Source organism: Symphodus melops, assembly GCF_947650265.1.
Source record: "Symphodus melops genome assembly, chromosome: 18".
Taxonomy (NCBI): domain Eukaryota; kingdom Metazoa; phylum Chordata; class Actinopteri; order Labriformes; family Labridae; genus Symphodus; species Symphodus melops.
In genome coordinates this window covers 3,729,383-3,756,381 of record NC_136708.1, presented here as the reverse complement: position 1 = coordinate 3,756,381, position 26,999 = coordinate 3,729,383, and the positions used below count along the sequence as shown (strand labels likewise).

The window sequence follows — 26,999 nt, the reverse complement described above, 5'->3', positions numbered from 1 at the left end:
AGGCTGTGCTACCGCTCAGTGCTGAACGAGGAAACTAGACCTCAGAATGAGGAGGATTCCCTTTACAGTCGTGTCATATATCTTTAGAGCACTAATGCATGTTTAAGGATACGGAAAACACTCTCAACAAAGAGACTTGAACTGCAGGTGACATCTTCTTTGCTTTAGGTGTTGTTTTTTCTATTTTGAACTCCTGAAAGTCTCTCAGGTAGGAACTCATAAACAGCCTGTCTGCGTGACAAATTCATTTACTCTTTGCAGCAAAGAGGTGTAAAAGATGGGGGTGACATCTTGAATCATTTAGTCTGATAACTGCACACGCCTGATTACAAGTTTACCAGAATTGCCTTTAAAACCTTTTTTTAGGCCCCCGTGTCTCCCCGTCATTTCTGTTTTCATGCAGAAAAGCGCTGGCTGTGATGTCTCTTTAACAACAGTCACTTAGAAACGTCCGCTGTATGACTGACACTGCTCTGTATTATACCGTTTTATACCAGATGGGTTTTTTTTCTTCTTTAAAGTGGTGCTACACCCATTGAGACATGAATCTGTAGTGAAATTGGGTCATATATGTGTGGTACAAATGTGAATTTTTTTTTTTATTTGGTGCCTTCTTGACCGAGAAAAAGCGGAAAATCTATTTTAAACTGATTTGATTCAAATACTACAACTCCCAGAATGCACTGCGCCGCAGGCCACTCTCACTGATCCCACTGAACACCAGAGCGAGCCTTCAGGCTACAAGCTATAAGCTAACTGGTTTGCAGATCCAGTAAGACTTCTAAACGTACGTTGATTGTTTTTCTTTAGAAATGGTGAATTATTGATTTATTTAATCCGAACAAGGACGAGAAGTTTTCACCACCAGCCGATTAGACATTTGGATGCGATGCAATGTTTACATTGGCTGCAGGTGGATACACAGCAGAGGAAACAGACACCTTATGCAGGACTATATTTCTGTAGCTTCAGTGGATGAAAACATGAGAAACTAGACTTTTTATTCTTTACATGATGCAATATGACGATTTTTGCAAGAAAACTTTCAAGCAATGAAAAACATATTTTTCTCGTCTCAGGGCAAAATGAGGGCTGGATTCACGACCATTCAACACTACTACCATGTCTCTAATGATGCAAAGCTTAATGCAAATGGGTGAAGTATCCCTTTAAGTGTGAGCATCAAACGGAGGACTCTCATAGTGTACAGCAGGGAACGATCCACAGGAGACAAAAATCAATTTGGAAAAGAGTTCCAGTGACATCATCAGCGCTCGGAGGGGCCGCACAAAAAACGAGCAGAGCTCTGGCTTTCCTCTCACGGAGAACAATACGCTCAGGTGGACACACGGCCTTTACGTGTGAGCCTTCGTTATCGTCACTGAGTCGATATCCAAACTGTCAACAAAGAGTGTGAAGAAAAGTGAAGGAGCAACACAACAACTGGTGTGGAGCTGCCTTGCAGTGGGACAGCGAGCCTCCAGCTGCTGTGCCTGAATGTGGAGCAGGGAGTACGTGTGAAAGAGCGCTCGACTTCTCTCTGCTAAATGAATGTTTATAAAAGCAGTCTGACATGTTCGCCACCCTGGGTCACTCACTATTCTGCCGTTTCTCTGTGAAGTCCTAGCAAGCTGTCACAGGACATTACGGCTACGATTTCAGCCAGGACTGACGCACGCCCACGCAGTTTAAACATCAGTAACATTCAGCGTTTCTGTGCTGAAGCAGAGACTTTTTAATTCCTGCTCACTGAGCTCTTCTCCGCTGCAGTTTCAACCCTCCCATATCCACCAGTGAAAGTTCCTGTTTTCATGAAGCCCTGCGTTTGTGTTTGTGCGAGTGCTGCGTTGGGGTAAAAATAGCTTTCAGGAAGAGCGACCAAAGAGGGAAGATCTGGTGAAAAACGGTCTAAGAAGGAGGGGTCGGGGTCGGGGATCTGAGCTGTGTTGTAAAGCTGTTGGATGCAGTCGATGGTGAGAAAAAGATCATATTGAATTTCTTGCAGTCGTCCAAAAATAAGATCTACGCTTGAATTCCTGGAAGAGATGTGCAATAAGAAGTGTTCCCTGCATGCACAGGCGAAGATTCAACAAGGTGCTGGAAACACTTCTCCAAGGATTTTGGTCCGCGCTGACTTCACAGCATCGCACTGAACGCTGCAGATTTGTCAGCTGCAGGAATCTGCCGCTCCACAACGTCTCCAAAGAGCTCTTTTATGGTACAGTGAACTCTGTGTCACGCTCAAGCACCCAGTTTGATATGATGAGGAGGTGTGTTATCCTGCTGAAGACGGGCACACTGTGGGCATAAATGGATGGACATAGTCAGCAACAATAGTGGACACACACACACACACACACACACAGAGAGAGAGACTGGTGTTCGGAGATGCTCGTCTGCATACCTCGGTTGTAACTCGACAGAGAGGCCTAAAAAAGTGACGAAGAGACAACGTTTCCGTTGGAGTTCTGGCGTGAACACGGCGTGCCCGTTGACCTCCTCGCCGGCTGTTGCTCATGTGTTCATTTGTGAGCTCAGCTTTTGTATTTTTCCACTGGTCACTGTGAGGCTGCAGGAGGCAGTCACAGTTGGTGTGTGTGTGTGTGTGTGTGCGTGTGTGTGTGTGCGTGTGTGTGTGCGTGTGTGTGTGCGTGTGTGTGTGTGTGTGTGGCGGGAGGGGAAGCAGTCTCATCTTAATTATAGTCGTCCTCCAGCGGGAGTGCTGCAGGCTCATTATTAATGTCTTCAATGTGGAAATTGACACCGTGGGAAATAGCCGGATCCATCATCCCCCCCATTTCAGCTCACATCATGAGCAGCACATATTTTCCTCTGCTTCACATTCGGATCCTAAAAGATAACTTCTCAGTTATTAAATATTAACACAGTGGTGATGCCATGCTTTAATAGCGGTGGAGACTGAGGTGACTCTTGGAGCTTTGTTTTCTCCATCGTGCTGACAGGCTTCGGGAGAAGATAGGAGATATTGATCCCCTCTCTGGTGGATCCAGAACGCCGTCTCCCTGCCGGAGCGAGCAGTACCAGGCTGCAGGAACAGAGGCGGTGCTGGCAGACTTTAAATATTTCCAGATGCTGCAGGCGGGACTGTGGGAACTGTACGGGGAGAACACCAGGGATTGGTGGACCCAAAGTGTCCTGGAGAGCAAATTCAAACATCTGCTTTTAAATGTGATTTGACAAATAGCTTGATTTTTCGAGGCTAGCACTGGTCGTTTGTGGATTTGGCTCACCAACAGTTTCTCCTACATGCTGCTTTCCATTAACATGAACAGAACACACAGACAGTTCTCCTTAAAGGAAAGAGGAAATGGATCCCTTTATTTGGGCATACACAGGGAAACTATTATTAACAGCATTTATCGACTTGAGCTTTCCTTACGCCCGCTAATGTATTGCTTTGGAAAAACACGTTCCAGTGTTTCCAAGCAATTAGGATTTGAACGTTCCCTCTGAATACTATGACTGTGCACACTCTCACAGTGAGAGCGGAGCCACGAGCGGATTCTCCGACTCTGGGACTGTTTTTTTCCTCTGATTTTCCCGGCAGACAGACGGCGTCAAAATCCCCGTGGCAACAGAAGGCATGCCTCTTTAATCCGTTTCCCTTTTTCTCCCAACACGAAGGAAACATTGGCAGAAGTATCTGCGGACGTTCGGCTGGCATATTTGTTGTTATCTAACAGTTGGTACGCTTGTGTTCGTCGGTGCCGTTGTGTCTTAGAGAGAGCGCGAGCGTTTTTGTCGTCGTGTGTTTGAGCACATAGAAGACAAGTGAACTCATCCTCCATGTGTGGGAGTTTCCTATTGACAAGTGTGAGCTCGTGGCCAACAGAGGGGTCGTATAGTGTGAGCACATAAATCATGGACCTCGGTTGTGCGTAATAAATGATAATAAACGTTGTTGAGTGTGAGCTGCCGATACACCTCTACTTTTCTACGGTCGTAAAGTGGACTCATAGAGAGAGAGAGAGAGAGAGAGAGAGAGAGAGAGAGAGAGAGCAGCGGTGGTCTTTTTAATTTCACAGGGCTGCAAATACGGATGATTCTCAGGTCCTGTTGGCGCCTCGTGCAGTTTGTGTCTTTCACCAACAGAGAGAACGAGCAGAGGGAAAAGTCTCGCTTGAGCGACGACGTTTGCTTGCATTTTCTTGGAAAAATTGGGGGCCGACTGTGAGCCAAGCTCTTTGGTTGTGTGCGCTGCATGTGCAGAGGATTTAGCTCTTGAGTTGCCTGAGACTGACTCCACGTTTCATTTCCCACTCTCTCCTGATTTCCTACACCACACTGAGACAAGAAATGATCCAGCACCGTGTTTCTGAGCCTGTTTTTATCGCTTTAAAGCCTGTTGATATCGTTCAAGTTTTACACGCGTTGCATCAAAAAGCTGTTGTTCTATGTTTAGTACTTGAGTGACTGGCGCTGTTGTGATAATAAAGGATTAATATGTCCACTGTAATGAGGTTGAACCCCATCTGTCATTGCTGCTCTCCAAGCATCAGACTCTGACACACAAACATAGATTTCTGCACCGAGTCACATCAGGGCACCGCCTCCCGCTGAGCGGAGCGATTTATGCTTCCCTCCCATCCTCCCATCGGCCTCATCGCGCGATCGTTCTCCGGACTATTTTTATCCGAGCAGGGAAAACGTGCCGGCTTCTTTTCCTTCCAGCCCGCTCCCCTAATTCCTCTCTGTGTCCAAACACACGCTGACAAGAAATAGGTCTGCAGAGGCCTGGTGCTTTACAACAGGCTGCTGTTTCACATGAGCGACTCCACTCAGGCTCTCATCTTACATTTATGTGCCTCTCTCTCTCTCTTTCACACACACACACACACACACACACACACACACACACACACACACACACACACACACTTCCTCTCTTCCTGCTCGCTCTCTGCCTTTATCTGGTGTGTAAATGATGAAAGTAGAAGTAATACAGGAACCAACAGGGGCATCTGGCTTAATTCCAATAGAAAATGGAATTGGATTAGACCCTCTTTGCGTGCGTGATTTTGTTTGTGTCTTTGTGTGTGTATGTGTGTGTGTGTGTGTGTGTGTATGTGTGTGTGTGTGTGTGTGTAGCGAGAATAAAGGTAACAATGAGGCTCGGCAGCAGCCAGCTGCCCAGCGGTGAATCGCTGATGAAGACCGAGGAAACGGAGCTGCCGCTGCTCAACACCTTCCTGTGTGTGTGTGTGTGTGTGTGTGTGTAGGGGTGTGTGTGTGTGTGCAGTGTGTGTGTGTGTGTGTAGGGGTGTGTGTGTGTGCAGTGTGTGTGTGTGTGCGTGCAGTGTGTAGGGCGGTGTTTCATGCTTGCCTTCACATCCCAGACAGATCAGTCATGCACATGACATTGATCATACTCATCATTTTTCCCGGCCTACACACACACACACACACACACACACACACACACACACACACACACACACACACAGAGTCTTTGTAACACACACTGGAGCATAATCTTCTAATGGATAAGAGGCTGAAACAGCAGCAGCTCCGTGCGGCTGATTGAACAGCTGATAATCTCTCACTTTATTTATTCTCTCACTCACCGCCGCGTGCAGAATTCAGTTACACCATTAGACGGAACATTTTCCTCGCTGCTCTTAAATTACATTTCGCCTCTTTCTCTCTTTTCTCTCTCTCTCTCTCTCTTTGCAGTGCCGGTCCTAAAGGAGACAACATCTATGAGTGGAGGTCGACCATCCTGGGCCCTCCGGGCTCCGTGTACGAGGGAGGAGTCTTCTTCCTGGACATCGCCTTCACACCAGACTACCCCTTCAAACCCCCCAAGGTGAGTGAGCGAGCGAGAGAGTGATGCCCTACAGTTATTCAGCACAGCCCCCCCCCCCGCCGCTCCTTCACCCACAGCTCTGAACAATGTCCCCATTGTCCCGTCAGCTTTCCACACAGTTGTCTCTCAACAATGACTTGTTTAAGACTCGTTCACCTCCAGCACGGTGACAGAATAATGGCTAACAGCAGCGCTGAAGCCGCTCTGATGGTGACTGATTGGCTCACACGTTTTATTGTTGGCGTTACAAAACAATGTTTAATTAAAGATTAACAATCATTTGGAAAATGTATGTTAGAAAACCAATTTAAAAGGACATTAAAGCTCCTGTCAGGATCTCTAAGTTTTGGGGGTTTTTGGCGCCCCCCATTGGACAACGCTGTTCAGCTTCGCCAATCTTGTCCTGTACATGTGCAAGAAGTTTATTTTGTTTTTTTCACCAAACATCTCATTCTGCTTTCACTCAAAGGTTTTCCTCACTTTGAAAAGGTAGAAACAAAACGTCCCTGCAGCATGTTGTCCAGCACCAACGCCCGGCTGCTGCCATTTCAGACATCGTAAAAAAGCGATGCAGAAGTCACCTGCTTGGGTTTTTATTTGATTCTGTTACATAAGTAGTAGAAACCTCCTCACAGGAGCTTTAAAAATGACGAGGAAGACATTAGAAGAAAGCTTGGAAAGCAAACGGGGGATACAAAATCCTTTTTGTTTTCGATGTTTTAAATCAGGTCTTTTGATTCTTGTTTTGGGATCGTACGAGTAAAGATTTTTATAATAATTCAAGCAGCTTCATAACAGCCTCAAAAAGATTTAAAATCCTAAAATGGGCTGAAAAGTCGGCATGATAGACGTCCTCTAAATGTTTTTGTTTTTTTCGCCTGGCAGACTGTCATCTTTATTCCGAGTGTCTGACAGGATCCCTGCAGAGAAGACCTCTTTGTAGAAAGAGACTTTACATCGCTCTCTTCAAAGCCACCAGTCTCCACTGACAAAACCTGTAATTATACCTCTCAGAGTCGCTCCTCTGTCTTCGTCGAGTCAGGTCGACTTTTAAAGGAGTGAGATACAGGTTGTTTTTAGGTTTGAAAACAGGAATGCATCTTAACAAGAATGTTGGTCTCTGCTGTGTTACTGCTGTGATGTAGCCACTCAAAATATCGATCGGCGCCTTTCAGTGATTAAACAGGCCGTTTTTTCTTTAATAGCTCATAATTTACAGCCGGTTTGGAAGCTGCCTGCAGAATGAATCTACGGCAGCAATACAAAACATTTGTGTATCAAGAAGCTATTTTTATTGTCAGGTTTTATTATTATTATTTTTTTTATTCTTTAATTACATTCCTGCATCTTTACAATCACACATGAACCATTTTCACACATGCACGGCCCTCTTGGGGGGGAAAAAGCGTTGACAGACTTTTAAGTGGATTTATTCCTGCCAGCATTTCACGGCCAACAAGTGGGCGGGGCCATGACGTTGTGGACGTTTCATGGAGTTCCTCTGCTTTATTCTCTTCACTGCTCTTTTCAGTTTCCAATTCTATCTTTACAGAAACGTCCTCATCCATGTTGTAGTGGCGTAAAATAAGTGTGCATGTTGACTAAACGGTTAATGTTGCTATTCAGAACCACTTTTACTAGTCGGTTGAATAAATGAAGACCAACATTACTTTTCAAATGTTGTGCTCAGACTGGAATGCGGCCCTCTTGCCTCCTCGCCGGGGCGGAAGTCGTAGACTGGCTGTCGCTCAGCTCTCCCTGCTCTACAACCAGGATGTAAACAAAGCAGCAGCGCAGTATTTAGATCTAAAAAAGAATTTAAATAAAAAAAGTTTGTTGGCTGTGTCAGGTTAAACTTGCATACCAACCCGAGTAACCGTTACCACATTTAGCACAGGTGTGTGTGGATGTTAACGTGCAGGAAGTGCTGTCACTGCTAGCTTTAGCCACACGCGGCCAACCAAATTACATTATAAATGAATTCTGCCTGTTTTCTTACCTTTAATCTAGTAAATTAGTCTGAACTAAATATCTGTTTAACTGAGTGGGAAACTGGTCTGCTGGGAACAGCAATAATGTTGACTCAGAAACAGAAGACTCCTCCTCCTCCTTCTTCTCCTGCACGCTCTATCCAGATGGAATCTGCTGCTGTTTTGTTTCATCCTCTGCAGTTTTGTTCCTGTTAACTTTGCACCATGAGCTTAAAGCATACCTGAGCTCCAGTGTCTGCTTCTTTGTATTGCACACAATCTGTCAAAAACTGTGCTGCCATAAGCTCGACGGTGGAGCATACAGAGGTATGTTTCTTTGCTTGCAGCGAGCGGTGAGTGATTTGAGCAGAGCAATATGAAATGTGAGTTGAGCTCAGAGCAATATGGAGCGTATCAGCCTGAAACGGCTTTGAGCGGCGGAGCGGGGGGGGAACAAACAGCTCTGCGAGTGAGAGAAGCTGATATTCTCACATCTCCACTCTGCTCACAGGCTCTGCCGAAGATCTAAGATTGATGCAACATTATCACGTTAAGAGTTGTGCCAACTTTCATCAGTCAGCCGTCTAAATCTTCCCCTTAGTGGTACGTAAGGACATTCACTGTGTCGATGTAATCAAATGATTTAGTTGCTTGTGTCAAGCTGAACACACAGACTATAAAAGTAAATATAGCCTCTGGATTTTCAAAGCTAATGCAAAAGAGCCAAAAACCGGCTTTTTTTCCCGCAAATAACCAGCAGCTGGTGTCTCAAGTGGATGCTCAAAAAGCTGCGTTTCAAAAGGTCTGCTGTAAAATTACCCAGAAGTTTTTCTCTTTTTGACGATATCAGTCAACTTTGACCTCTTTAGTTTGTGCGCCCAGTGCCGAGTTTCAAGTTGTCTTTGACATATTTCAATGTTTATGTTTTCATCTTTTGTCCTTTATTAGAGATGTGATAAGTCAGGATATGTTTGCATCGAGGATCAGTAAACATTAAAGTTCTTTCACCTCGTGTATTTTTGTCACATCTGGCTCCAAAAGGACGGCTTCATACGTTTAACCTTCAGATCAATGGTTGATGCTCCAGCAGCTACGTCCACTTCTCATACACAGTATATATCTCATCCAAGGCAGAAGCACACAATGAATCTTTTTTTAATGATCTCCGTGCTCTACTGTCGAGAGCTTTTGGAATATTAGTTGGTAAAAAAAAAACTAAAAAAAAACAGCTTTAAATTTGAGCGGTAACGAAAGCAAACTAGAACTTGTATATAATCTTAAAACAGCTGACGTGGAGATCGAGCCGGGTGAAGAGATGAAGTAAAGAGTCACATGGAGTGATATGTTTGACTGTTTAAATAGAGCAGGAAGAGATCTTTTTTTGTTGTTGTTTTTTTGTTTTTTTTTCAAAAATAATTACAGGTGATCGGGACGACATCAGCAAAAAGATAAGACTCACCACTTTGTCCACAGGGGGCGCCAAAATGGACGCAAAGTCTCTTCAAAGCCTCACTGGTGTTTTTTTTAATTTTTTATAATTCTGTCTGACCAGACCGGAGCAGGATGGAAATAGATGAAGCTACGTTGACAAAACCAGGTTAAAGACTCGAAGCACCAACGAGTACGATAACAGGTCGTCAAATCCTCCCTCAGCTGTCGGTCAAACAAACTTGACCCCGCCCACATATTCCAGAGAATCATGGTGTCAATCACTAACACCTGTGTGGGTGTGCACAGAAGCGTTATTGATGGGTTGTTTTTCGATTCAAAGAAATTGATGTGACTTTCATAATAACATGGCCGCTGTGTTTGCACTGGAAGTTTGAGGTTTTTTTAAGCTGACACTGCCGATATGTATAGAATGAAGCTCACTGAGTGACTACCTCTGAAATGATTGCAAATCACCAGACACACTGAGGCAACACAGCTCCTGTTGATATTAGGGGTGTTGACACTGTGGTCAAACAGCGAGATTCTCAAATAAATCAAAATCAGGTGCAAACCTTCACAGTGCTGATAACGGCACTCATATCTGAGTCACAATCATGTGTTTAAGCTCTCCTGTGATATCCTCAAACTGCTGCTCGCTGAAGTTTTTAAAAAAAGAAAAGTGCATCACGTTGGAGAGTGTGTCAGAGGTGATTTAATTTTGGGTTTATGTGGGGTTGAGCGTGTGTTCATCATGGTGATGATGAATAACACGTCAGGCCGAGCCTCAGCGTGGTTAGCTCATGTGTTATTAAAGAACAACAATGGAGCCCTCTGACACAAAGGAGGAAGATGAAATAGTCTTTGATGCAAACACAATACTCGTCAGAAGGAAACATTCATTGTTGTTGTTGTTGTTTTTTCTTCTAGCTGCAAAAAGGAAGGAAAATATCACAGGACTTCTCCTTCTCTTTATTATGTCTCCTTCTGTCATACATGCTGCTCGCATTCAGCGTCTGGCTTCCCTCCAGTGTGTGTGTGTGTGTGTGTGTGTGTGTGTGTGTGTGTGTGTGTGTGTGTGTGTGTGTGTGTGTGTGTGTGTGTGTGTGTGTGTGTGTGTGTGTGTGTGTGTGTGTGTGTGTGTGTGTGTGTGTGTGTGTGTGTGTGTGTGTGTGTGTTCTGCTGATGCAAGTGTGTGTCAGTATTTACATAGTAGACTGGCTGACAGTTGTTGCCTCTCTCTCGCTCTCTCTCCCCCCCCTCTCTCTCTCGCTCTCCCCCCCCCTCTCTCTCTTCTGATTTTGCCCCTGGTTTTGGTTTCAGGTCTTGAAATACTCACAGTCTAACCTCTATGATCTGTTTACAGACACAAGTTGTAAAAAAAATAAACGTAAGAAGTCAAACTTGGAACTATTTAAAGCTGTTTACTGTAAATGTTGACCATCCAGAGGCTCCTGGCCTGCTTCGGGTTAAGCTGAAAATGTGGTTGAGATTTGTCAAGACAGCACAAATAATTCAGGTTGTTTTAAACTTCGGCCCTGAGGCGGGTACAAATTGATCCCCAGGCGCTTTATCCAGGAGTTTTTGTCCCACTTCGGGGAATTCGATGAAGTACAATTTCAGCAATTTCATTCAAGCTTACACAATAAACCAACTTCTTTTTTTTTTTAAACATCATGCAAAAGTGCTGACTCTCTTTAAAGCCACCAAACCAAGTAGCAACCTCCGAAGTGCAGGATCCTGCAGTTTGTCCAGGGTCCGCTTGAGGCTGGAACCAGGAGAGCCAGAAGTCACAAACACGCCGCATGAAAAAAGGATGAATTAAGGTGTTTACAGCCTGGTTCTAAGATGAGTTCATCACTGGCACACACTGGACGAGGCGTGTGTTTGGGTTTTGGAAGTTTTTGGAAGTTCGGCTGAGACAGCGTTTCCAACGAGCCTCCTGCAGCGACAGATGGCTGACGTCATTTTAACCTGCAGGACGCGGGAGGAGCTGCTGCTCGAGCTCAGCCTCAGTTTGTTGTTTTCTGTGTCGTTGTGTCGTGCAGATACAACAAATTAGCTAACTAAGGCTAATCAGTTATTAATCAACATTGAGAAAATAAGAAGAAAAGAATCTGATTATTTTTAATGGTAGTCATGATTCAAAGCTGGGTTAGGGTTTTAGACAGTAATGGGTTCTGATACTGAAACGTTTCAGTTACTGATGAAAATAGAAATGATTTTATCAAATTACCTTTATGGAGAGTTTAGTTTCAGGTTTGGGTGTTTAATCTGCAGTCTGGTTTGAAACACGACTCCAAAAGAGAAACAATGTCTCCTCCTCATCCCCCCCCCCCCCCCCCCCCCCCCCTCCGACGGGACTCTCTCTCTCCTGGCAGTCCATGCTGAGGGGGAAACTGAGCCCGTCTAAACTCTTGGCCTCCTGCTGTCATGTTTTTCCAGACTGGCTGTGAGCCGGGCCATCCAGCAGCTCACCGGCTCACAGCCACCGAGCCGACAGCTGCAGCTGCTCAGCCCGCTGGCTCATGGCTAATGTGAGGACGATGAGGCCAGTTAAAGACGACGCTGATTCTCTTAGACGGAGAGTCAAGGTGAAAAGGACGAGGATCTGGAGCAGTTCAGGCTGAGATGTTAGCTTTTCTAACCGGAGCTCTTCCCTCTATCGAGCTGAACTCTTTGGCATATTTATCTTGACATCCGTCTCTTTTTTTTTGTAAAAGCCACGCTCCGGCTTACAGATGATCAGCCCTTCAACAATCCAAACCTTTCCACTCTTTCTCTTTTAAAATAAAAAAATAAAAACTCCCTGACTGCCTTTAAATAGAATTATCAATTTGTATGCTTTTAATCTCCTTTATCCGGACTGAGAGTGAAACAAAGTCCGTGTAAATGAAGAGAAAAAGGTCCTGATAGAGGACCGTGCTCTGTCGCAGACAAAGCAGCTAAAACACTTTAAAAAAAAATCTTTTTAATGACTCTATGTTCGGCTCGACCATGACTTGATCTGCATGTTTTTCACTCCCAACTTTTTTTCCTGCCGGCCCCCAGAGTGTAAATGTGCCCTGTGAGACACAGCAGACAGTATGCAGGAACAGTCCAGCACAGCAGCGAGCAGTAAGGCGATGTGACGTTTATATCCTGCAGCCGGTCTGACCCGTGAGCTCTGTGCATGAGAATGAAGCTGCTTCTTTATGTTTCTTCTTTCCAAACACACGCAGCGTTATTTTCAAGGCAGGCAGTCAATACAGGGGGGACCGGTGGCCTAGTGGCTGGCGAGTGCAGGCAGCCTGGGTTTGAATCCGACATGCGTCTCTTTCCTCATGTCCTCTCTCTCTCTCTTTTTCCTTAATATCCGACTCTATCCGCTGACCTATTAAAAAAATACCGTCGGGGCTCTGCTGCTTGTCCGTCACCTCTCCATCCTTCTTTTGACATCACTTCCTGCCTTCCTGAAGTTCGATCAGTCAGCCCTGTCCCATCTAAAACACATTGAAAGGTGACAGTGACATGTACTGTTCATCATACAGTTGTGGGGATACAACATGTCGATGCAGAGGTTAAGTCCAGAGACCGTGAGGATGTCGTCATGATACAGAGGAGACGGCAGATTAGAGCTTCTGTACCGCTGAGGAAGTATCGTTATCTCTCCCAATCAGCTGTGATAGGATTACAGGACAGATAATGAGACCACACAGACGGGCCAAGGATCCCCTTCATCAGCTGCCAACATTAGCATGCCACCGCTAACCCATCTGAGCGGAGGTGTAAGAACAGGAGAGGACGGCCTCGTCCCCTCGCCGTCAATCACCCCCGTCTCTGCTGTTTCATTTCGTGTCATTCAATGTGTCCTCTTGGTTGATCTATCTAAGTCACACCGGGGAGGAACGAGGACAGGGGCGCGACTGTTGTTTGTCTCATATGAGAAGGAGACGGAGACTTGAGAGGCGAGGACGAAAGTGGGAGGAACAAAGGAAGCAGAAGCCTGGCCTGGACTTCCTCTCCTGCTCAGCCTTTGTTTCAAGAAGCAGAGGTCAAGGTCACTCCTTCATGAGGTCGAGCTGCTCCTCGTCAACCTTTTTAATACTTCAGAACTTTTTGTCACCACTGGGTTTTAAATGACCCAATCTGTGTATTTTTAAAGATCATCACTTCACCACCATCCATTAACTTTACCTAGCTTTTCCTGATCGGGGTCGCGTCATTGGGCGAGAGGCGGGGGTGACACCATGGACTCTTCACAGACAGATAATGAGCCACAATCACATCCATGAACTGAGCTGACGAGTGTGTGTTTGGACTGTGGGAGGAGAGCATGCAAACACTGTGGGGCTACAGCGCTAACCACTGCACCACCATGCATGCATGCAGCGCTCGATGGTATCCAAAAGTACCACAAAAAAAAATCTGTTAAGTCAGCTCTTCATCCATGTCTTTAACCAGGAGCTGCACTGGCACACAGTCCATGTATTTAGTCCCTTCTGTAAATGATTGTTGTCCCAGCTTACATGTGTGATGTCATCACTGTAATTAATTGGTCTAGACGTTTTCAGTTCACAGAGACAGAGCTATTCTCTCATTGAAGTCCAAACTGCACTAATCATGTCAATCTGGTGTGTGTGTGTGTGTGTGTGTGTGTGTGTGTGTGTGTGTGTGTGTGTGTGTGTGTGTGTGTGTGTGTGTGTGTGTGTGTGTGTGTGTGTGTGTGTGTGTGTGTGTGTGTGTGTGTGTGTGTGTGTGTGTGTGTGTGTGTGTGTGTGTGTGTGTGTGTGTGTGTGTGTGTGTGTGTGTGTGTGTGTGTGTGTGTGTGTGTGTGTGTGTGTGTAGGTGACGTTTCGTACGAGGATCTACCACTGTAACATCAACAGCCAGGGGGTGATCTGTCTGGACATCCTGAAGGACAACTGGAGTCCTGCTCTCACCATCTCCAAGGTCCTGCTGTCCATCTGCTCCCTGCTCACTGACTGCAACCCTGGTGAGAGCTGCAGCGCACACACACACACACACACACACACACACACACACACACAGCGCTTCTCCCCGTCATTTTGCTTTCCAATTTGAGCCATGACAGCTTGACTGACACGTCTATTCTGTGTGGATAATGTACGTAGAAGTGTGTCCTTTTGCGGTTTGAGTCATGCTCTTTGTGCAGAGCAGCAGACGGGCAGCTTACAGAGAGGGAAACAGTCCTGTAACCTTTTTAAACAGAGTATAACATCACTTCAGTGATTGGTCAAAAACACCGTCTTCTCTTTTTCTGTTACAATCGGGGCCTGATTATGTAAATGTCCTGGACTGGATTTACTTATAAATAAACAAAAGTTTGTTTTAAATATGACTACATGTTATGAAGATGGTAACTTTAATTCACTGCTGCGAGTTTTAAGCGATATGAGAGACGTGTGTTTTTAACAGTGAGGAGCTTCTTTAAATCCACTCAGTTGATCGTGCTGTGTGTCCACTGAAACACGTCAGACATGCTGTCGAATAGAGGTGTGAATTATTGCTGCTCGACAACTTATCCACGTCCACTTATCCATTCGTGTGTGTGTGTGTGTGTGTGCGCGCGTGTGTGTTCATACAGAGGCAGGAAACTGCTTGTGGCCCCTTAAGAACTGACACATTTTAAACCACAGCATTAGCATTGTATTCAACTCTCATTGCCCTGCTAAAAAAAAAATTCAGATTACATAATTTACATAAGCAAAACTACATTTCTGTTGGGCAGTGGGCCCATCAGAGAATAAACCTTCATAGAGGCGTGTATCACTCCTGTGACAACCAATGAAAATCTCTGAAGGAAATAAAGAGAAGTGATCTCTCTGGGAGTAAAAAAATAAATAAAGAAAAGAAAGAAGAAGGAGCATCGGGACACTGCGAGATATTGGAGCAGTTGGAAGGGCCCTCAGTAAATGTTTGTCCAGGGCCCCAACAGACTGGAGACTCGCCGCTGTGTCTCCAGAGCAGAGTGTACAAATGACCTTCCCTTTAAGGGACCAACAAAGGATGTGTCCTTCCCCTTTTCATGATCCCACCTCCACTTGTTAACCTGCTGTGAAATATTCACGAGTCGACATGAAGGAGAAGTAAAAACACTGAAGGCCACCGAAGTTGTTTATCTCTTTTTCCCTCCGTTCGACGTGTTAACATTGAAACTACGACTGAATGAACCTAAAAAGGAATCTGCCTTTCAAATAAAAAGGTTCAAATGAATAATTAAAGCCCAACTTTCTGAATGTTGAAAAGTAATGCTTTGAATGTGTTAACCTTGTCTCATTGTAACCTTTGAATGTGATGACTCAACTACCAGCCCACATAACCTGAAAGCAGTGTATCAGCGTGAGTGCTCTTCTGACTGTCCATGAGAATGGCTTGTTGCTTGAATTACCTGCCGTCTGTGTCTTTGACCCGCAGGGTCCATAAGGAGTGCGTGGCCGTCTCTAGCAGTGCAAACACGAGCAGAGGCAGGTGCACAAAACGTCACATGCATTATCTGAAAGTCTGTCAATGAAAGTCAACAAAGAGAAATGGAGAAGATTTATCCGACTATAAGAGAGAAAAAAAAAAACAGGCAGCTAAAGGAGGAGTGCACATGAACGCTGGTGTGACGGTCCCCAGCAAGTGATTTTAGCTGAGGGGCCAAACGGACTCTAAAATCGCCACTGCAACACACACACACACACACACACACACACACACACACACACACACACAGGTGTCCAACAAACCTGCAGCAGGTCAAACACTGAGCAGATCTATACAGTATGTTTTTTGAAATCCAAAACAGCGAGCTCTCTTGAAAGGTTTAAACCGTAATGGATGACTTGTGTTTTTAATTTGGGTTTTGATTTTAATTAGAGTTCTATTTGAGTCTGTTTTTTCTTTTTGTTTTGTTTTTTAAACAGCTTCATGTCCTTGCTGTCTTGGGAAATAGTGTTTTTCTGTTGTCATTTTTTTGTTCTTATTTTGGTCCGCTTGTCCCCCCGTGGAGCACCTTGGGGTGAAAGTTTGTCAGAAAAGTGTTATTTAAATGAACTTGACTTGGATGCAAATGAATGGTAATGTGGTGTTATGTTTCCCCGGAGTGGTCGTGTGGATGGAGATCATCAACATGAATCAGCAGACGGATCAACCCTTTTAAAAAAATGACTCCAGATGCTTTTAGAACTTCCTGTTCCTGGACGCTCTCTAAAACAAAGCTAACAGTCCTCTCTCTTATTCCCATCTCTCATACAAGCTCATTGTGGAAACCATCATTTACATAACATTTGCATCCCCCCCCCCCCCCCCCCCCCGTCTTACAATGATGTGCTGTAACAGTGAGCCGGAGTATTCCTGCTCCCTTCATTGCAGTCAAATCAATATTTAAGCAGGCCTGGCTGTGGCTGAACAACCCTGCAAACAGCTGACACCGGTCAACGAGGAGACATTTTTAAAGCTAATTGGATCCATAATGGTGGAGTTTACCAGCACAGCTAAGAAACGAGAGGTGAGGGAATTCAATCCTTCTTTTATATGACCAGCAAAAACCCAACCCGTTTTCCAGTTCAACATACCCTCTGTCCATTAATGCGTGTTGATGTGAGGTTTTAAATGAAGCAAGCAGAGGTGGTGGAAGCTGTTCAAAGAAAAAAAAAAATAAGTGTCCAATATCAGAGAGAGAGAGAGAAATGAGAAATGTGCCAGAGAGACTTAGAAAGGTGGCAGAGTGACAGGTGATTTCAGAGTTGAATAGTGTGGGAATGAGATGATATGAGGAAGAGCGATGGTGATGATGGTGAAGTCCTCTGATGATCGCTCGTGGCCTCTCTGTGGGGAACGCTCTTTGATAAACCTCACGGCGGATATTCTCTCTCCGTGGGCGGAAAAAAAAAAAAGAAGAAAAAACGAGAATAGCTTTTCCTCTCCTCTTCTTCTTCTTCCTCCACGTTTTCAGATGCCGACGAGAGATCAAATGAACCGATTCCTTTTTAGTGCGACACAAAAGAGACTTGATTGACACCCCCGTCGCTGCCAAAATATAGAATAAAAACAAAAATCGCCACCCCCTCCTTTCTGTTACCCACGCACTTTCTGCCTCTTGCCTCATCAAAATCAGTCCGCCTTCTGCACTTCTCTCCACTTCTTTAAGTTTTTTTGTTTTTTTTTACACCCAGCTTCGAGTGCTTGAATGTGGGTCTGAAATACCCCTAAAAATATCCTTCCACCTCGCTCCGTCTGAAGTCGCTCCTTCCCGTGCAGGCGGAGCTCATTGGCATGTGGCTCATTAAAGGGAGGGAGGACGATGGAATGACAGTTAATCAACCCTCCCCGAGGCCGCCGTCCCCCCGCCGTCATGCCACACCGAGCCCTGCACATCGTCCCACAGGCGCATTTCTACCTCAGGCCTCCCAGCAGTCACATTCCTTGTCAGAGCGTATCTCAGGCTCAAATCCAGCCCAGGGCCTCTGTCTGGTGTCAAGCCTTTTTTTACTCTCTGTCTTTTCCTGTGAAACGTCCAAATAGTAATCTTAAATTTTTAACAAAGCCAGAGGGATTCCTCCTGCCGCCGTCTACTGTCTGCACCGCCTCGTGTGTATCTATCAGACTGATATGTGCGGATATCCGGCCAGTCTTTTCTAATAAAAGTGTCGTTTTTTTTCCCCTCCGTAGCTTCAGGGGGCGTCAGTTTGTCAAAACCTGTAATAACACAAAACTCGGCATGCCGGAAAGGACGGCTTTGCTATCTGGATTGATATCAGAATATGTGAGATAAAAACTGGACTACTTTCTGCGCTCTATCTGAAAACAAGAAAACAACCTGAAAAGAGCTGAGATTGCTTTAAAATGACTCTGAAGGACTCGCACGGCGTTTTGTGTCCATGTGATTTCACTGTCGGTTCAACAAAATCTTCTCACCATCAAAAAAAAAAACCTCTACATCCCCAAACCATTGAATACAATAATTATAAAGGATCCGTAAGTCTACAAATCCTTCTCCCGTCATCCAACAGGCTGTTTTTATTACACTCATAAATGCACTGACGTTTCTGCTCATCCAAGGAAACTGTGAGCCAATGTTGAGGTCTGAGGTTCGTAAAACACCGCTCCAATCAGATCTCCTCTATTGTTATGTAACTGCAACTGTGTAACATCGAGCACTTTGTAGTTTTTCACACTTTTGCATTATGAAAAAAAAAAAGGAGAAAAATACGACTCAAAAATGCTGAAATAGTCCAAACAGTTTGTATTAAGACCATCAGGCTAAAAAACAGCAACGAAAATCCCACACTGCAAAATTAAATTAGATTAAAAAAATAAAAAAAATAAAAAAATGTGCATCAAAAATAGTAAAAAAAAAAAAAAAAAGAAACCAGGGCTACAGTTGTTCTAGTATGAACACTATGGTGCACACTAGTCTAGAAAGCACAGTCTTTGTTTGAGCACAAACTGGTCAAACAAGGAAAGCAGGACATGAAGCCGCCTTTGATGTGATGATTCAGGAAATCTTTCACAAGCTGTCACATCAGAAGTGAGATGCTTCCAGCTGCAGGCCACCACGCTGTGATATGTGTGGATCCATTCATCCATAAATATGAGTATAAGCCTGTAACCCCCCCCCCCCCCCCCCCCCCCATCATTGAAACCCTGTCAGGGATTAGAGCGGGAGGGCTGTTTGTGTTGCTTGCTCAGGCGAGCTCATCTGACGCGCTGTCAGCATGGCCGAGCCCCCGCAAGAGCTGTGTGTGTGTGTGTGTGCGCGTGTGTGTGTGTATGTCACCTCACTGAGAAATTGAGCAGCAGGACGAGTCGACCATCAGATAATCAATAGAGGAGCCGGAGGGGATTCATAACGGAGGCTGTTTACTGACCACACGTGTTTGAATCAACAGACACTGTTGGCTGCTGGAGCCGCCATGATCACCTGTAATTTACAGCAGCCTGCACATTTCACAGAGCTGTTGATGACAGCGGCGCTGTCCGTCACACGCCACACTCCGCAGACGGAGCTCCATTTGTTTGACGTACGCCTTTCCTGTGGCTTCTCGCAGGTTGTAATAAAATTCCCATGCATGCTGATGAGCGGCGGCGCTCGTCGGCAGGTTTCTGCACCGTTTTAGGCCTCTGATGCGCTGCGTCAGGTAATTGGATGTCAAACAGTGTGACTGGGACTGTGTAAACATGCTCTGTGTCCTTCTAAATAAAATATGACTGTCACAGATGGTGATTTTTCTAAAGGCTGAAATAGCGTCGCCCGCCCTCCCTCGTGTAATCAAATGAACCCTGAAACAGTCTGTTCCCTTCGGATGTCCAACTTCCTGCATACAAATCTTAACATCTCATCAAGGTACAGATAAGGAAATGTTTCTTATCTAAAGCAGACTCTGTAGGAACTGTCCAATCTTCATGTCCAGCCTTTAACCTCACTGGACTGGATTTGCATCTTCACCTTGTTGGATAGAAGTCTTCATCCCTCTGCTTGTCTGTCTGTGATGTTTTCTGTTCACACGTGAAAAACTTTTCAGGGGGAGCTGAATGCGTGAATGCATCATCCATGTTTTTCTCTTTGACTTCATCCGAAGTTTCTTCTGCCAACTCCGCTAGTTATTATTTCTGCATATGTATATTTTTTATATATTTTATTTTTTCTTGCGATCCTCTGTGCACATGATTGAAGTTCTCCGTTCAGCTTTCTCTTCCTCTGTATGTTCTTCTCCGCTCGTTTGTTGACTGTCATGATTTCAGGAACACGTCAGGAAAGTGTGATGAAAACGCTGATGTGTTCTGTGTCTCTGTGTCGACAGCTGACCCTCTGGTTGGAAGCATCGCCACACAGTACCTGACCAACAGAGCCGAGCACGACAGGATAGCCAAACAGTGGACCAAACGCTACGCCACATAGAGCTGCACGCCTCCTCCTGGACCCCTCTGCCTACTTACACACACACACACACACACACACACACACACACACACACACACACACACACACACACACACACACACACCATGTACCCCTTTCTCCTAAATCTATGGAAGCACACCCGCTCCTGTCATCCGCCCCGCCCTGTCCCGCCCACCCGCCCGCCCGCAGAAATGAACTGTTATTTGTTCCATGCTGACTTGAAAAGCTTCTTTTTTATACAAAGAGTCTATTGGGATCGTATTTTCCAATACACTGAATGTTGATATGGTCATGAAAAGCTTTAATACTGTCATTGTTCTCGTCGATTGTTGTTCTTCTTATTGTCGTCGCATTGTTTATAACATTGTCGCCACCCTCGTCGAATTATTCCCGTTTTATGTGATGGTTTCACGTGAAAGCGCTCGGACCGAGCGAGGGCGTTTTTGTTGTTGTTTTTCATTTTCTTCTCAGCTCATGGTCGATATTAGTGCATGGCATCAGGATGTGTGTTCATGCAGTGGACATGTAGTCATGGTATTATTTCCAGCATGGAGTGAGCCCATCACCATGTATGACAATAGTGGTAGTTTGCTGTACATTTAATGCCTTGTGAGAAAACATACTCATTGAATACTCGATTAAACACTGGCTGTGATGTGACACTCTCCGTCTCTGTTCCTTTAAACGTGTGTGTGTGTGCGTGTGTGCGATTACAGCGTGTGCAGGCTCATCACCCGGACCACTTCCTGTTTGAAATGACGGTTCACCACAGAGAGCTGACAGATGAGATAGTGAAAGTGATGTTGTGTGACCTCATGTTAATTCTCCAGTGACTTGAATAAGGTTTCTCACACAGGACAAAACGTCTCGTCTCGTTTCTCAGTGATAACTGAACACACACGTTTCGTTGTCTGCACCATGAATGGGATTAAAGACACAAAAAAAAGAAAGGCACTGAAAATCCTCCAGAGGATGTGATTGAACAATAAAGGTGTTCACATTGCAGATTATCCAGAGGGCAGCCAACAGCCAATCAGAGAGTTTCCTCTCACCGACTGCCAACGCCGATTCTGTTAGAGCCCGAAATGTAAGGACTACACAAAACGTAAAAAACCACCTGAAACGTGATAACTGGTCGATTGTATAACGAAATGCTGAGCCCAACACATAGTCACTTTTTTTTTACATTATTAAGAGAAAAATATTTTGTCTGCTCCATTTATGTATCAACGGGCGAAAAAAAGTTACTACATTTTGGGCTCAGCATTTTTTGACATATTTATTGACCAGTTATTGAATTTTGGAGGAAAAAAAATCTTTTATTACATTTCAGGCTCAAACAAATCCCATGGGGACAACTGCTGAAATCTTCCTGCCATTTTTCAGCAGGGCTTTTATACGTCAACTACGAGCAACAGTTTGAAGAATTGGCAGATAAAAAATAACGACGTCAAACAAAGTCAGCACAGCTGTGGTCAGGTAACAGTGAGTAAAGCTTCAGACTGATCCTACAAACATGTCTGCCTGTATTTTGTGGGTAAAATGCCGGACAATGTTGCAAAGTTTTGTGATGCAGTGTTTTGTTCTGTGTGATCCGTCTGTGTTGCCCCCCCTGCCGTCCTCGCACAGGGGTCTAATGGAGGTGAATAAGGAGGCTTTGTTTTGTCACGCTGGGCTGTTGTGTCTCAGAACGTGGCCTCGGGCTCGGAGAACAGCATGACTTTATCACTCTACATCCTGTTCTGCTGTTCCATGATGGGTTTTTCAGACTTTATAGAGTGTAAAGAAAACATTCCCTGCATCATCACACCTCTCCGGGCGCAGCCTGTTGACACTGAACGAGGCGGCTTCGTCTCTTCTCGTGCTGCTTAATCCAAATGCTGCTCCGGCTCTCGGCATGACACAAAGGCACCTGGATTTGTCCGTTCAGGTGAACACGTTCTGCTCTGATGCTCTGACTGTAAAGCTTTGATGCCCCTGTTAGCTGAGGATGTGGTCAAACATCACCGGGACTGTGTGGAAAAAGAACATGCTGCTCTTCCAAGGTCACAACTCAGAGAGCTGTACGCCAGCACGTTAACTAGCTTTTTGTTTTATTTCCAAATCAAAGGTAGACTCAAAGTTCAATTTGACAAAAGATGCCTTCATGATTTCTTTTGCACATTTATCCTCCATTTGTATCCATTGTTTGTTTTTAAACTTTTTTTTTTTTTTAGATGTAGGATCAATAACCAGCAATCAGATGCCCTGTTAACGCCACACTGAGTTAAGTTTGCACACTTCACCCCTACAGTCACTTGGTTTGACGAGTAGGAGTGCTCCTCTCTTCCTCGGTCCTGGCTCGTTTGGAAGAGGTGCGCTTCTGCAAGGTACAAATTCAGGCACATCATGCCTACACATCCAGGAGTGTACTGGCTGTATGTGACTAAATGACTCAAAGTAAGACACAGAGTCAGCAAAGAAGCAGCCAGGTTCTCCATGTTGTTCTCTGTAGTACGGATGTGGACTGCTGGAGCAGTGTGAGTGCAGGCCAAGGAGGGTAAAACACAGTATAGGACATGTTTGCATGGTGTAAGTGCACCCTAAAAATGTGTTGTAACATGCTCAAAAAAAGTGTTTTATATACCGTCCTAAAGTAGCAAAGAGCTTAACGTATCATTATACAACAACCAGAACAATATCCATTCTTACATCAAACTGTATTTGACCTTATCTCACTCTTATTTCACTCTCTCCTCTTATTGTCGAACCCCGATCGCTCAAAATGTGTTTGTAATGATTTAGAAATGTCCTGAGAGGACGATTATCCTGATTGGTCGTTCATAACTTCAGTTCAAACGGCACATTTTCTCCGTCTGCAGCTGTGAGCTGAAGCGCTAAGTGGCACTACATTTCAAACGGCGTTTGAATTCCCCTCAAAGGAAAGCAGCGCAGACATTATGTCAAACTCACCTCGCGTGGACGGAACAGTCCACATTTAATGTGCTGCAGGTTTGCATGAAAGCAGCTGGACTGTTCGGTGCAGACATGAAAGCCCGAGTGTGAACTCCTACACACCCTGATTTCAGGGGGAAAAGGTCTTCCGCAGAAACAGGAGTCATTACTGAAGATTGAGGGGCTTAACAAGAACCATGTGTGCGTGTCGTCGGACAGATTCACAACAACAACAACAAAAGAGCGACGAAAAATCCTTTAGTGTAGAGAAAGTTGAGATTGTAGCGGTCACGTACACACATCTGTGTTCGAGCACTGATCACAGGGAATAAACATCGGCACACACTCCCACTCGCTCAAGGTAAACAATCCTGCACCGGTCCTGCTCCTCCTGTTCTCACGTCAGCTCACTCAGACTGTCTGCAGAGAAAACACGAGGAGGGCTGGCAGGAGGAATTCAGCTGTTTGTGTTCACACTCACACACGTACAAGACTGAAAGCACAAAGGATCACTTTTTAATGGTGCTTTCACACTTACTTAAAAGCTCCTGAAAATGTCCTTTCAGATTTAGGGGTGACCTGCACGTGTGGGTGAGCCCACCAAAAAATCCTTCAGCCCATTTCATTCTGTTTAAGGAGCAGTCGGAGATGTTGAGTAGAAACTTTACACAGAGTGCCAAAACATTTCATCTTCTCTTTTCTTACCTAAGAAAAGATGATCCAATGCTGAACGAGAAAAACACATGACCTAAAGTCTGGTTTGCACTGCTTATGAAAGTGCACATAAAAGAGTAACTCCTTTGTGGAAACAAAACACTTTTGTCTACAAGTTTCCACAAATGATTTGTCATGGACACGATTCCACCTCTGGTAACGTCTTGTGCACAAGTGTTAGTAGTTTATGCAAGTCAAATAACATCTTCAACATTGAAACAGAAGAAGAAATGTTGAAATGAATCATAATGCGTGATTTGATACAGAGGGATAATCTCCATAATGTTAGTAACTATCTTGTGAGCACACGTTTCCCACAAAGGAATTTCATGCAAATGAGAAATGATAACTGTGCACAGTGTACGGACACGTGTCCCCAACTTCTGCAGCCACAGACTGTAAATCTCAATGGATGAAGGCTGAGTGACGTCATCCGTCAGGGCGCTCTGGAGGCTCATCGGCAGCAGCCGCCATGTTGGAAATCCTGTCTCAGCCTAACTCTCTGTCAGCCTAACGACAGGCTGAGAGCCGGAGCTGAGGCGGGTTTTAAACCTCCTGATGAACCGTTACGTCACGCCCACCTGTCAATCAAGTCAACTACACGCCTTACTACGGATAACACGTCGACCTATTGCTCATTCAAATTAAAACGGAGCCTGTATGAAAGTATTCACCCTCCTCACAGCGTGTGCCAGTGGTGACAATAAGTGATCAGACATATGTCCTTTTTTGTACCGGGCTGTAAACGTGTTTATTTCTGCTGTAAAAACGGCTTTATTGAATGTGGTGTGCGTTTGAGTTCCTGAGTTCCTGCAGCTCCAGCGGACACTCGATGAACTGCAGGATTTTACCCTTCAGCATTGACTTTATTTATGAAGACGATTGATATTAACACATGACCTGCAATGACTTCTCCTTAATCCTGCCTCATCGATTTGTAATTTCTTTTTACAGGAATTCCTTCATTACACAGAATGCCTCTTTTTTTTGGAAAAGAAAAGGAGTGAGTGTTCTGCAAAAAGTAGCTGTTGTTTGTGTGTGTTTGTATTTGTATGAAAGACTGTTTGTGTGTGTGTGTGTGTGTGTGTGTGTGTGTGTGAGATGGAGCTTCAGTGTGTATGGAAACAGAATCCAGCAGAGAACAAACTCACACTTGTTGATGTTTCTTTTCAAAGCAGACGTGTCCGCCTCGCTCCGAGCAGCAGACAAAGCTGTTCTGTGGTTTTTTGGTTTTTTTTTTTTTTTTTTAGGCTCTGAGTACGTTGCAAAACCGGCAAAGTGGAGCAACAGTGGCAGAGTTAATTATGGTTGACACATCGGCAGGGGGAGGGGGGGGGAATCTTCCTCCCTTTGCCCCCCCACCCCCACCCCCTCCCCCTCCCTCTCCCTCTGTGGTGGGAGAAAGAGGGAAAAGCAGAAGCCACTGATGCATGGAAAGTGATGCGACATTTGCAAAGAGAGTTAAGTGATCAATAGGAGAGAGAAGGCCCACGTTAAGCTGGGACTAAAAAAGTGGCTGGTCTGCATTATAACGTTTATTTTATTTACACTCTGGAGTGAGGGTCGTCTTTGTTTGCAGACGGGATCATCCATGCTGCTGAAAACATAAAGTTATTCCCAGATTAACACGGGTAAAGACTTCTTTACCCTCTTCTTTTTTTTAATTTTATTTCATAGTTGTGTGAACACACACCCAGTACACTCTTCATTTCTACCTGATTTGTTTCAAGATGGCACTTGTGTTTTTTTGTAAACATAAGAGTCAAAATCTAGGCATAAACACTCACAAAGAAAAGGATCACATGCTGGGGGTGGTGGAGGAGGGGGGGGGGGGTGTCTAACCAAAAACCAGCACTAGGCTTAATGGGCCAAAGACAAAAACGCCTGAATATGTAGTACCAGAATAAACTCAAATAAAGACCCAAAAAGCAGTAAACATGGTCCAATGATGTGTTTTGTTTGAGGAGTAAAAGTAATTTCAAGTAAGCATACAAATAAAAAGCTTTGAAAATTATTCTAATTTGAAATGTTTTTGTTTTTTAAACCTTCTGATGGCACTCTGCTTGAGTCATTGAAAACCCGTTTAAAGCTTCCTCAGTCTTCAGCATTAGAAAGAAACTGAAAATGTATTTAAAGTGTGGATTAGACTTTAGTGACCTCAGCTGCAGGTGTGAAGGTCTTCATGTTCAAATGATAAACCATACAGATTCATTTTCATATTTCTGGCTCTCTGGTTGTAAACGCTCTGCCGTTAGAGTTCACAAAATGCTCCGAAAAATGTGATAAAAAGGTGAATCTTTAACTGCACGTCTCTTAGAAGCCACTTTGTTTAACATTAATTTAACCTTCAGCACATTTCAAATGCCAGGCCACTTTAACATGCGGTGTAATGGCCTTATAAAACTGTCACTGCGCTCCGGGTTGTCTTGTTTTAGTGTTTAGTGTTAGGACTGTAACTCAAGCCTATAGCTTGATTTATGAAGCTACACTTCCCAGCTATGAAGTTAGCTGGTAGTGTGATCCAGGTAGTGTCAATGTTTGTTTCGTCCTTTAGAAGTCTTTGATAAAAAGGGTCGTTAAGAAGCTCAACATGAATTTTCATCAATTAATATGAACAGGAAGTGACAGTAAGGCAGCGGGGAAGTATTAAGCAGGAGGAAAGTCAAAGTGACAGTAAGGTTATTGTTAAGTAAATAAGTCTTCATTTAACTTCAGACATGTCAGTGTTAAAGGGATTTCTGTTCTGATAAACTGCTTCTACCTTGTGATTCATTTAAAACCAAATGTGTGTCCTTTTATAAATGTTGTCTTCTCTTTGACATTTTTTTGACATCTCACTGAGTCTGTTTAAAGATAAAAACCAGAGGAGTGTAGATGACAATGTCAGGACGCCTGTCTGCTGCTGGACCAACACTTCCGGCGAGAGGAGGCACGCGCCCCGCGGCAGCGTCAAGTTCACGTTAATCACTCGCTATAATGGCGGATACGGGCCTGTTGAACCCTTACAAAATAAAAGCACCGAACCTCGAATAAGGTTACTCCTCAGCTCACGGCTGGATTTCTGAAGGGGACCTAAGAATAAAACAACTGGAAGCATAAAATAGCCACAAAGAGACTTCAGACAAATAGGATGCATGCTAAGTAAACAAAGAGAGCCAAAACAAAGAGACACACATCACAACAACAAAAGCTCTGAAACAACTGAAGACACGCTAACCATTCTTAATGTTAACAAAAA

The 26,999-nt window shown here is 44.6% G+C and overlaps 1 protein-coding gene across 1 annotated transcript in view; it reads left to right on the top strand.

The window, feature by feature from the left end:
• The window catches only part of LOC306839101 (ubiquitin-conjugating enzyme E2 E2-like), a 65,673-nt gene extending 44,900 nt beyond the window's left edge, over positions 1-20,773 (top strand). Inside the window, exons 4-6 of the mRNA XM_079367594.1 lie at positions 5,695-5,827; positions 14,053-14,200; positions 20,013-20,773. Of these exons, the coding sequence (XP_079223720.1) occupies positions 5,695-5,827; positions 14,053-14,200; positions 20,013-20,110 (379 nt within the window). The 3' untranslated portion in view covers positions 20,111-20,773. The remainder of the gene's footprint in view (positions 1-5,694; positions 5,828-14,052; positions 14,201-20,012) is intronic.
• The last annotated feature ends 6,226 nt before the right edge of the window (positions 20,774-26,999 follow it).